At 46.3% G+C, this 11,626-nt stretch overlaps 2 protein-coding genes across 5 annotated transcripts; both read right to left on the bottom strand.

Annotated features, from left to right (window-relative positions):
- Positions 1 to 216: 216 nt before the first annotated feature.
- Positions 217 to 4,439, bottom strand: KCNRG (potassium channel regulator). 2 transcript variants are annotated; one of them, XM_072360081.1, is made up of 3 exons: positions 3,862 to 4,439; positions 1,699 to 1,985; positions 232 to 1,391 (listed from the first exon to the last, which is right to left on the bottom strand). In XM_072360081.1, the coding sequence occupies exons 1-2, from the start codon at positions 4,437 to 4,439 to the stop codon at positions 1,733 to 1,735; spliced, it is 831 nt and encodes a 276-aa protein (XP_072216182.1). In that variant the 3' UTR covers positions 232 to 1,391; positions 1,699 to 1,732. The 2 variants fall into 2 exon arrangements, with proteins under 2 accessions (XP_072216175.1, XP_072216182.1); XM_072360074.1 differs by having other exon boundaries at positions 217 to 1,985.
- On the bottom strand, positions 1,914 to 10,870 carry TRIM13 (tripartite motif containing 13). Of its 3 annotated transcripts, none has more exons than XM_072360051.1 (4): positions 10,793 to 10,870; positions 10,208 to 10,371; positions 8,516 to 8,624; positions 1,914 to 7,250 (listed from the first exon to the last, which is right to left on the bottom strand). In XM_072360051.1, exons 3-4 carry the CDS (start codon positions 8,531 to 8,533, stop codon positions 6,018 to 6,020), a joined length of 1,251 nt encoding a protein of 416 aa, XP_072216152.1. In that variant the 5' UTR covers positions 8,534 to 8,624; positions 10,208 to 10,371; positions 10,793 to 10,870; the 3' UTR covers positions 1,914 to 6,017. The 3 variants fall into 3 exon arrangements, with proteins under 3 accessions (XP_072216152.1, XP_072216165.1, XP_072216156.1); XM_072360064.1 differs by lacking the exon at positions 10,793 to 10,870 and adding an exon at positions 10,549 to 10,770 and having other exon boundaries at positions 4,480 to 7,250; XM_072360055.1 differs by lacking the exon at positions 10,793 to 10,870 and having other exon boundaries at positions 4,480 to 7,250; positions 10,208 to 10,770.
- Between the last annotated feature and the right edge of the window lie 756 nt (positions 10,871 to 11,626).

The following is an 11,626-nucleotide window of genomic DNA, read 5'->3' as shown; positions in this document are numbered from 1 at the left end:
GAGCAGAGGGACCCAGAGGGCCCTGCCAGCCTCAGCCGTGTTGCAGTCTGTGAAATGGTTCTATCAGTTTTTCATTTTGCCAAAACCACGGAGTGTGAGCAGTGACGTAGGTTAAAACATATATATTTCTTTTTCCTTACACCTTATTTGAAAGGAGTTCAAATCTCAGCGTACAAAACGTGTGTTAGAGCAGTGAAAATAAACTCACTGCTTCTCCAGTAGGTGAAATAGCCTAACTTTATTAGTAAAAGGCCCGTGCTCCAAGCATGAACATATTGATTGACATTATTGACAAAAAATAATCCAGTCTGAAGTGAAAGCATCCAGGTTAACATCCCACAGTATTTACTACGTGTGTGTAGCCTCTAAGCAGCTTAGGAGATGTCGTCCCACAATCACATTATTTTACCCCTGAAGAGCTCCAAAACAAGCAAAGAGAACCTACTTGTTGCCAGTGAACTTCTGAACCTGTGTCAAACTAAAATGCTTTATGGTAGAACAGAGAAAACAAACATCTGATAGCGGCACCAGAAGTCTGGAATGATCCGTTTCATTGCAAACCCTACAAACGAGAAACAGAAGAGTGATCCCCACCACCCATCACCATTCCTAAGCGCTGTAAAGAAATCGACACTGTAAAGCTAAAGGAAAGCCAGCTCTAATTAGTCAGCCAAATAGGCTGACACAGCATTGGAAAGATGGTGTTTTCTTAAAAAGAAACAAAGTCAGATTCAAATAATGAATCCTTGACACCGCCGTGACTTGCCTGTTAGGCAGGACAAAAGGTTCTTTGCGTATAAAGCCTCATTGACTCAGCTCTGCCATACCTGAGATAACTGGCACCTTTACAAAGCATTGTACGGGGTTAACATTCCCAAAGCGACCTCTGCCAAGCCTCCCTCCTAAATACCTTTCCATTTAACAAGCACTAAGAGATGCCTTGTACTATTTTGTTTAAAATTTCACCAACTCTCCCATCTGAAGGACTGCTCATCACACGGTGGTTCTTCCACTTCAGGCTCTAAGAACTGACTGACTCTTTGTTCACGTCACAAGTCTTTTCTGGACCTTTATCATTTAATTCTCAGCAGTAATGAGCAGCTCAGTGTCTTCAGAGTGCGGGGAGAGGACAGAGGAGTATTTTGCAAGAGACAGTGACACATTATTATTTCATGAACGCCAGCGGTGTCTCCACAAAGCCACGTTCTCATGTCTCCAGGCCCACAGCGATATAACTTGTGACCTCGCCACTGCAGGAATTGGTGCATGCTTCCAAAGCAGAAACAACCTCCAGTCTATCAGGTTGACATTCCTCCTCCAGCCACTTATCTACACTGCTTGAGTGCGCGTTGTCAAACCGTTACTCCTCCATGTACGATCACATATGAAGTCTGCGAAGCACAGAACACAGGAATGATTTTCTACAAGCAGCGACTGATTTTCTGCAAGTCACACAAGTTTTAGCCACGGAGAAAAAACAAAACTGCCCTTGAAAGTGCTGCAATCTGGTCCACAGAGACAGCATTGAATCTGTGACTCTTTTATTGAGAATTGAAGAGGGTGGAGCAGGGAAAGGCAGGAAAGCATTTTTTTTCTCCCGCCTCCTTTTCTAACAAGTTGTTTGTTTGTTACTTCCCTCAATAGTTGCAGTTTCAAATGAGCAAACAACAAAAAGAGGCCTCTGGCGCTGACACACACCTCTTCCACCTTCACAAGAGCACAGGAAAATGCTTTATTTCCCCTTCTGCGCTCGGCTTCTCCTTGCCTGCACCGTCCCAGAGCTCCCTGGGTGCTGGTTTGCAGCAATGCTAAGGCTCGCAGGCCTCTGTGTCCTTTCAAAACTGTAGCATTCCACTTTTTCATCGCTGGACACTGTCCTGGTGCTTATGAGGCGAAATCCATCTTTGAGCAACGTGTCAATCAGCAGGCCTAGCACGTTAGTACCATTTATCAGCATTCTGTTGTCAGGTTTTATGGAAACATACCTGAAATAAGGAAAAAAGCAGTTACAGAACATTTCTAACGCTTTTCTTCAAGGATGTGATCGAACAACAACAAAACAGAACAAAACCAAGTGCGTGGATGGAGCACGCCAGCAGTTGGCTGCACAGACCGACAGCCAACATGCTGCATCTCTATCCCCCTTTAAGGACAACTTCACTCCTTCCTTCCTTTGTAAGAGCAGCACTCCTCAGCTCGCCCAGTTTACAGATGGGAATAAGTCGTTTTCCTTCACCCCCACAACAAATTTACTGAGAGAACCCTGAATTCGTTTCATTCAGCACAAGGGAGATGGATGGCATGCTCTGTGTAATCTGTGACAGCTTCCCAGGCAAGAGATGAAGGAAAGGACAGTGAGGTGATGCACATCCCATCACTTCCCACTACCCAGCATCAGTCTAGAAACAGTGACATTTATTGCAGCGACCCATACAGCAGGTTTGGTGGTAGGTAACAAGTAAGAAAATCATTTTCAGGTTGCCTCAAGCTTTTACTTGGTATTGAGTACAGTGTAAGAATCTATCCAGTTGAAGGAACAGAAGTCAGGTAAAAATACTGTTACAAAATACATAGGCTGAGGGGTGAAACCGCTCCACAGTTCACAGGGAAATACACCACGCATTCATGGAAAGCACACAAAAGAGATGCCAGCACAAAGACCAAGTCAAGAGAAATTCAGCAGGCCACAGAGCCAAAGCTGGCTTGTTTCAGGGGGGTTCAGCATCTGGGGATGCTCTTCTACTGATACGCAAAGGAAAAGGTCTACCAAGTCAGAATTAAAAGAAGGAAAGGACGGGGAATATTCCATGTAAGCAGCCATAATATGCTCAGCCAACTGTCGGTCCACTACAATAAGTACAAATAGATCAAATGAAGGTTTGCCATCTAAATAGACGTCGCTTCACAAATGCAAAGTAGTTCTCTCTTCCCTGTGCTCGCTTAGCTAAGAGAGCTGAACGGAAGATAGGCTCTATTGATTTTTTTTTTAAGACGTAATCAAAGGGCTGCTGTGTTAATTCAAATATTCAGAGAGAATAACCCTTTTGGAACTATTTCAATGAAATTTCCATCAAGTTCCAGATGTTCTAGCTGCCACAGAGGACAAATGAGGTTACATCTTCTTATACAGTAAGAATGTGTCCCCTTACAATAGAGACATCCAGCAGGAGCTTGTTTAAAAAATACAAGTCACTATTAGAATATGATACTGCTAATCACAAAAAATCATTGATTTACAACGATCTTGATTAAAAAAACAAACCTGGCTCTGAGAAAACCCACTGTGTAACCCATAGTTCATAATGTACCCCTTCTTCCTGGAATAAAAAAAGCTCTACAAAAGCTCTCCAGTCCCTGAACTGCCATCCCAGTTCCTCTGGTGTTTTTGACCCTGTTTAGTCACCTCTTTTTAACCTCTTTTCATTATGAAAGTCTACAGGCCCATATGCTAGCGGATTTTAGCCTTCTCCTGTACCTCACTGCTTATTTATTTTGCTTCCTTTGCCTCATTTCATTCCATTTTTCGAGCTTTCTACAAGGTCAGTGATGCCGTGAAATTCTAAAGCCTTGCAGAGAGAGCACAGAAGAGAGGAGAGAGCCAACCGAACACAAAAACAAACATCATGAACAGTATTTCAGACAGTCAGGAACATTTTTAAGAACAGCGGGGCAGAAATCAAACTAGGTACTTGAGAGCTGGGAAACATAACATTAAGCTAACAGAAAGAAGGAAACTTTCTTCTCTCTGACAGTTGTCCAACAGTTTCTTCACAATGAGCTTTGCTAGCGCACAGAGCGTACTCCATGGAGCACAAGCCAGGAAGCTGTTTCTATCATGAGAAGTCACATTCTGCAGAGTACCTGGCCACAAACCGGTCACCGGCAGAGCAGTCGGTTCCACACTGAAAAACCATGTCGTGATGAGAAGGTCTTTCCAAAGGAAGTGGAATTAGTGGTTTCTGAGAAGGAAAAGGGCTGCTCCAGCCTTGCCCTGGCCGCTGCCCTGTAAGCACAGTGATCTGCTCAGCCAGCGTCTCCACGGTGCTGCTGCAGGAACCGAAGATCCGGAAAAAGGCCTGCGTCTCCTGGAGGAGAAAACGCACCTCCAAGATCTCCATCCTTGGCTTCAGGAGGTGTTCCTGGCCCAGGAGCTCAGCCAGAGGGTACAGCTCATAGAATTCCGCTTCTCTGCGCAGCCTCTGGAAGTCTGAAAAATCAGCAGGCAGAGAGACCTGAAGAGTCCTTAGGAAGTCCATGATGTAACTGAACAGAGCGCCATCTCTGTCCACAAAAAACTCTCCGTTCACCAGTTTAAACTCCGGGTCGTCACCAGCCAGCATGCGTGCTAACCTGGACTCGGGGAACTGCAGCAAGGTGCAGGGCCGGGTTACGAATCTCACACCTCCCACACTCAGAGCAACCACCTCTCGACCACTCATCGCTACCTCAGCTCTGCTCTGTAAGTCCGTGACTTGATCTCTGCTAACTCACCAACCATCTGGAGCAACGTGTGGGGCAGCAGCAGCACTCCCAGGCAACAAAGATGTAAATACAATACTTTTGTTTGCAAGGTTTGGTTGCTTGGAAACTCTGATTCTTGCAATTGAAGCTTGCAAGGACTACTGCAAGACAGCAAATTGACCATCACAATGTATTAGATCTCTATAAAGGCCAGGGAACATCCCTGAAGTATGGCACCCATTTCACCTGTTTCCTGGAAACGTGGACAGAATGCTTTCATTCTATAAATTGCTGTTCATTAAACTACTGTAAGAAAGAGAGAGATGTACTTTAGGCCATGTATTTCAGGATTATATGCTCTTAAAGAAGGGCACTTCAGCAAACTCAAGCTTACAGTTCACTTGAAGACACCATTATCCTACAAGGAAGCCAATGTACTCAGAAAACTCAATGCCCAGTATGTGAAAACACACTTAAAGATCATTATCTATGTCTCCAATGTTAAAACACCAACATCATCCTTATTCCCAAGGCCTTACACACCATTCCAAGCACATCATCCCACCCTTTTTCCCGGCTCTCAGAATTACAATCTGGATTGACACAGATGAAGAGAAACTGCTCCACCTGCCACCTTTGCAGGCCTACAACACAAGCTGCCTCCTCACCACAATGACTGCTGGCATCTAAGCCACATCTTAAGGAAGCGTGGCTTCAAAGAAACACGGATGAAACAAGACAACCCAGTGATGTCATGCTGGAAAAGTAAACTGCAATGTAGTACCTTGCAGCTTGCTCTCTCATCAACATCAGTTGATTTCTCTTTACCTCTAGAATTTATTCAAGGTGTTTACCCTGAAGATGCTTTTGTCGTATACAACATGTAAACAATAAGCAGTACCTACAGTAATCAGAACACTCAGGAAAATTCAACTCGTGGTTTTACAAAAATATATAAAAACACATATACATACATGTATATATATCAGTCTACCTATATACATACATTTATGTTTCAGGGAATACAGGTAGAACCATCCTCAGGTAGAAATGGATTCCAGGCTGAACTCTGCACTGTGTTTTGCAGCAGAAGGGCAATCTTAAGCTCCTCAGTACAATGCTCTCCTCAGTCACAGCTCTTCTTTTTGTTTCCAAACCACCTCCAAATTGAGGGGAAAAAAAAAAAATGAACCATGCCCTTTAGGAACAAGAATATACAGTTCCTTACTCCACAAACATTTTGCCATTATAGGAAGTACACAGTTAGGCCCTAAATTTCAGTAGGGAAAAATGATTTTAAACGAATATTCCATCATCACCACCGCAACAGAAGTCCAGGAAAGTGTTTTTCAGAGCTCCGTTTCACCTTCAGTTTAGCAGTGCTCCAACTACATGAATTATTACAGACATACTGGAAACATTTCAGATCTCTGATTGCAGACACTGAAAGTCTTGATTAAAAAACAAAACAAAACAAACCCCAAACACACAATTAATTTTAGAACGTTCTATGCTTTTTTTCCCCCCATCAAATCTCTTACATTTCAGCGGGGGCTTCACAACAGTTTGTACTTGCACACAAACTGTGCAACATTATCCAATACAACCAACGTATAGTTTTTACACTTTTCGCTCAGAAGCGAAGCTCCATCAGTCATCTGTTCCCAGTAAAAGACTGCATGATCGGCTATCTCCACCGTATCTGCCAGATAGGACAAACTAATGGTAAAGAACTGAGATTTCCAGCACTGGAAGTTGTCAACCACAGACTCCACAAAGGACATCCTGGTGACAGCAAGAATGAGCAAGCAAATGAGAGAGGCTACTATAAATCTGCGTGAAAAGACTGAGGGAATCTTCAATTTCAGACTATTGTTTTCCTGAGGTAAAGAAAGTTTGTCCACATCAACCAATTTGATTCCGTTCCACTGGCTGGTATCAAAGCTCTTCATTGTAGGGGTGATGTCCACATTGGAACAAGGTAAAGGGGTTTCTCTGAGCACCTTGATTTTTTCCCTGAACTCCTGCATCTGTTGTAGAAATACAATGGGTTCAGACACGTCTTTGAAGGCCTCTGCGATGTTAAAAGCCATCCGCTGCTCCTGCAGAATCGAGTTCAGTTTATTGATCTCCGGATCGTAGGCCTGCATCACTGCGAGCTTCATGGTCTCAAAGTCAGAGAGAATCTCGTTTCGCTTCTGCTCCAGCGTGTGCTGCAGTTTATCAAAGAATTCTTTCACCTTGTCAGAATCTTTGGTCAGCATCTGCAGAGCTTTCCGCTTACTGGTTTCCAAGGTATCCAGCCGAGAGAGCGCATCTCCGCAACGCCACGTTTCAAAGCCCTGAAACAGGGTTTCGAAAGCCCTCTTCTCCTGGGAATAAGCTTCCTCGATGGAACAGAACACGTGCTTTGTATGGTCACCACGGGTGGCACAAACCCCACAGATCAGCTGCATGTCTGTCCGGCAAAAAATGTTCAGGGGTTGCCCGCTGTGTACTTTGCACACGGGCATTTTTGGAGTTACTTTGATTTTGTTGTACTTCTCCACAATACCCTTCAGGGAATAGTTGACTTGTAAGCTGTTGACTCCAGTAACAGGAGTTTCCTTCCTGCACGTGGGACACTTGAAAGGGGATGGCCTCCAAAGCACGTTCCGCACATTTCCATCCAGTATTCCCTCCAGACACTTTCTGCAGAAGTTGTGTGAGCAGGGCAGGACACGAGGATCATCAAACAGGCTACAGCAGATGGGACAGGTGAGATCTTCCTCTAGGAGCTCCATCATGTCCTAGGAAAGAGAACAAAGATGGTAACAGAACTTACAGAATGTGCTTCTCTTCTCCAGGAAACACACAAAAGCTGATCTCCATCTGAGGATCTACTTTTTTCTCAAGGATCCCAAAGGTAGCGCCCCAAACGGGCTCTGACAACCCAGCCCAGAATCACATCCTCCCAAAAGGGATCGAGTTAGCTGTGGAATCTGGCCACCAGATGGCAGGCACAGGAACGGCCTGGGGTACAGGCAGAACCATTTTCTCACTCTCAAATAGGAATGCTGGAAAAGGGCTTGCCAAGCAAAGCTTTCCATGTCAAATGAAAATAACTCAGGTACTAATAATTCAAGGCTTGCATCTTCTTGCACAGATGCAATATCCAGAAACACAACAGATAAAAACTTAAGAAGTTTGTCCTGCTCCCCCCATATTTGTAAATAACCAAATGAATGCATTATTGTTGAGCTATTCAGCACGCAGCCAGCATATTTCAAAGAACAGCTGCCCGTAATTTTGATAACTCAGAGCAAAATAAAACCATTAAGTATTTTTACTCATCCACCACCTCTATTTCCAATTCTCACAGCACTAATGCCTCAGTAGCTTCTTCTCACGGACAGAGCCTACAGGAAAAGGATTTACTACACTCCTTTGTAACGGAAAGTCTCAGTGGAGAGATGCATTCCTCCACCCTCACAGTGCCTCTAAGCCAAGATCTCAGACACCCTGTCATCAGAGCAGGCTCTAAGAACACAAGTCACTAATCACCACCAAGCAGGGCACTGGCTTGTATTAGCCAAAACTCTTGCACACTTAGTTTTGAGTTATAATTAAAAAGATGCTTCTCTTGTATAAACTCCATCCAAATTATGTTTTAAGAGTATGTAATAAAATGCCTTTTATAAATTAAAAGACATATCACAAAAAGAGCATCAAAGTAGTCATGTAACCAGCAAAGCAAATGGATGAGCTCTTTAATCTAGTTCTGATGTTATCACTATGGTTCCTGACCCCTCGAAGAAATACAAAATGGCAAAGAAAGAGAACCAAGAGCTACAAGATACATGCTGCATAGGACAAGACTAATAGCACACCACTGATCCTAGGAAAGCACGGGGCAGAATGGCAAGACCAGCCCTGAGTTTCTTTCAAAACAAGACAGATACAGTCACAGTGAGGCCTCACAGTTCCCATGCTCCTCCAGCAATGAGGAAGAGGGGAATTCCCCATGTTTGCTTGGATAAGGGAGTGTGAAAGAGTTGCCAACTTTTGTACTCACCCTGAGGACGGAGGTCATCAGGCAGAAGAAGGCACCTGTTGGAGGCAGGGACAAACGCTGGAGAAATGGTCTAATTTCTACCTAAGGCTTCCTTCAGAAACTTCATTTTCTGTAAAAAAGAAAGCAATTTTGAAACACCTCTCAATGCTGGAACAAGCAAAATTTCTCTCTTGTATTCTCTTTGTAATGGTAGAGATTGGGATGAAGGGAAGAGGGTGATCTTGCCCCTAACCTCCCAAGTATTCCTCCCTAGGAATGTTTCTCTTTCCAGCCCTCATTCATAGCTTTTAGCCATAGTGGTAGCACACAGATCAATTCTGCTGGCGTATTACAAGGATAAGAATTGCAAAACTAGAGCAACGGCTCTACACCTTTAATAACTGGAAATTCACCACGCAGAAAATATTTGTTTTGGTCCATCTCCTTTACCAGGAAGGATTTTGTTTCTTAGTCAGGGAACTGGAAAAGAAGCTCTGTATACCTGGTAACAAGTACTGCAAAGCACTGCAGAAAACACTGCACATTGTATCAAAACTTAACAGCAAACACCAAAGACTTTCATGCTCCTAAAATACAAAAGCATATGCAAAAGAGTTCTGTGATCCAAATAAAACTATCTTGGTTCCAGGACCACTTATCCATTGAAATATTGATGCTTTATAAATGCACCCAAATTTCAAAACCATCGTATGACAGCGTTGCAAGTTTAGGATTTAAAGAAAGAAACAGGTAAACCAATAAGCTTTCAGTTTTCCCCCTCTCTTATTACAACAGTAACTCACACCAAACCAAATATATCGAAAACTGGTAAGACTGGTTGGGACAGCTGAATTCCTGTCTTCTTCAGGAGGTTAATTTCAGAAAGGAAGCTGCCTGTGAACTAAAATACCCCTCTGAAACATCCCTTTGCACTACCAGCTCAGTAGTGGTGTGACTGCAGGCCAAAACCCAGCGATCTGATGGGACTCAATAATCCTTACGGGTTCCTTCCAACTTGGGATATTCTATGATCCTAACCCCTCCACTTCCCCATTGGGATGTGCTCCGTGTAACTTCTGACCTGGGTACGAATGGCCCCAAATTCACCACCTCTAGTGCACAGATCAAAAGGTACCGAGGTTTACTCCTTCACCTGAACCACACCAACTCTCTGGGTACAACACAGAAGACGCCTCCCACTAGAAAGACCAACCTGCGCAGTTTTGTCATTCAGAATGGCAATACAAATCGAACCATAGAGGTGAAAACAAGCTATGCTGAAGCACAGTGTAGGCATCTGGCACATGTCTTGGCACAGAACGTGGGTCTATCAGTTAGCAGAAAGCAAAACAGAAATATTACCGAGCTTCAAGCAAAACAGAAAGCGAGCTCTTGAGTTGCAAGTTTCCCTCAATGGCATCCAAGTACCGTAAATGAAACTGAACAGGCCATACTTCCCCAAGGAGCTGAACTCAGTCAGGAGGGCTCTCATCCCTCTCCCTCTCCAAAGGCCCCCAACTCCTTGTCTCCTCCTACCGAGTGACCTCCTGGGTCTTCCTCGGGTCGCTGTGCCCAAGCCCACCCAAAACACAGAGCCTGGAGATAAAGGCAGGAAGGGAGAAGGCAGCTTCGCCTTCCAGCACCAACAGTCCTTGTCCTGAACACCTCGCTGGAGGGGAAGCACAACCCAACCAAGTACCAGCACTAACGTACGCGGCACAACTGCCCTCCAGATCCAGCGGATGTTCAGGCAGCCAGCGGGGAGCTGCAGAAAGCGGCCACGCTTTGAACTGATTATTTCATCGCCAAACGTGGTTTTATCTCTGAGGAGCACCAGAAAGATCCAACACGTTCAGCTTCCAGAAAGCTGGAAAGGCCTGGAAAAAAAAAAAGAAAACAACGAGCACAAAACGAGGCTTATGGAGGAGGAGAGAAATAAGCTAACGAGGATCGCCCCTTCGCGAGCCACCGGGGCAGGCAGGCAGGCTCAGAACAGAGCCGATGGCCGCCCCGCGCCGCAGCCACACACAAAGGGCGCCCCCGCCGCTACTCACCCACCCGGACCGGGTCCCGCCCGGCAGCCCCCAGCCGGCCGCCGCGCCCCGCCTGCGCGAAATGGCAGCGACGCCGTAGAAAATGGTCGCGGTTCGGGCGCGGCGGGGCCGGCGCTGCCGAGCTGCCCGGACAGAGGAGGGGGCGGCGGCCGCCGGACCGGGGGAGGCGGGGAGCGGGCGGCCGCGACCGCCCAACAGCGCGGCCCCCACCCGCAGGGCCCTGCCCCGTCCCGGCCGCTCTCACCTCGGCGCGGCGGCGGGCAGCACTGAGGACCGCCATTCCCGGCCGTGCCGCCGCACGCCCCTCCTCCTCCTCCTCCTCGCTCCGCCGCTCGGGGCGGGCAGGTCCCGGACACGGTGGGTGCCCGGTGGGCAGCGCTGCGGGGTTGCGACGGGATGAGCCGTGGCTGCTCGCATCGGAGCTTGCCGGCATAGCAGCGATACTTTAATCCTTTCCTCAGGTGCGCAGACTGTACTCAAGAGATATCCCAGCGCTTGGGAATTCACCTCTCGGGATGCCATTCGGAGAGACATGGACCGGCTCCAGCAGTGCGCCCCGGACATGAGGTTCAACAAACCAGCTCTTACACCCGGGTTTCTGCAAAGCGCAAACCTGCTGTAAAGGACCTGAGGGTACCGGCAGGTGTTAAGCTGGGCATGAGCCAGCAATGTGCCCTCACAGCCCAGAAAGCCAACTGTATCCTGGGCTGCATCCAAAGCAGTGCGGCCAGCAGGGTAAGGGAGGTGATCCTGCCCCTCTGCTCTGCACCGTGAGACCTCACCTGAGGTACTGTGTGCAGATGTGGAGTCCTCAGCACAGGAGGGACATGGAGCTGTTGGAGTGTCTCCATGAGGGCATATAAGGGTCCCTTCCAAGTCAAAACCATTCTGTGATTCTGTGTTTCCCGAGGGTGCCCTGTTTATGCTTTCCCAACAGCCATCTTTCTGTTAAGAATTTTACTGAACTCATTTTACTGAGCTTACCAACTTTACAAAACTTCTCTTGCATATTTGGTTAAGGATATGGACAACGAGATGGCATTCGTGGCATTTTAGATTCCCCACTCATTGTAAATGA

This window comes from Excalfactoria chinensis, chromosome 1 (assembly GCF_039878825.1).
Source record: "Excalfactoria chinensis isolate bCotChi1 chromosome 1, bCotChi1.hap2, whole genome shotgun sequence".
Taxonomy (NCBI): Eukaryota; Metazoa; Chordata; class Aves; order Galliformes; family Phasianidae; genus Excalfactoria; species Excalfactoria chinensis.
This window is presented reverse-complemented; position numbering and strand designations above follow the sequence as displayed.

Coding starts and splice junctions, on each gene's coding strand:
- KCNRG (XM_072360074.1), bottom strand. CDS start 4,439: ATGAGTGGTCGAGAGGTGGTTGCTCTGAGTGTGGGAGGTGTGAGATTC. Junction 1,986..3,861: donor GGTGACCGGTTTGTGGCCAG/GTACTCTGCAGA, acceptor TCCTTATTTCAG/GTATGTTTCCATAAAACCTG.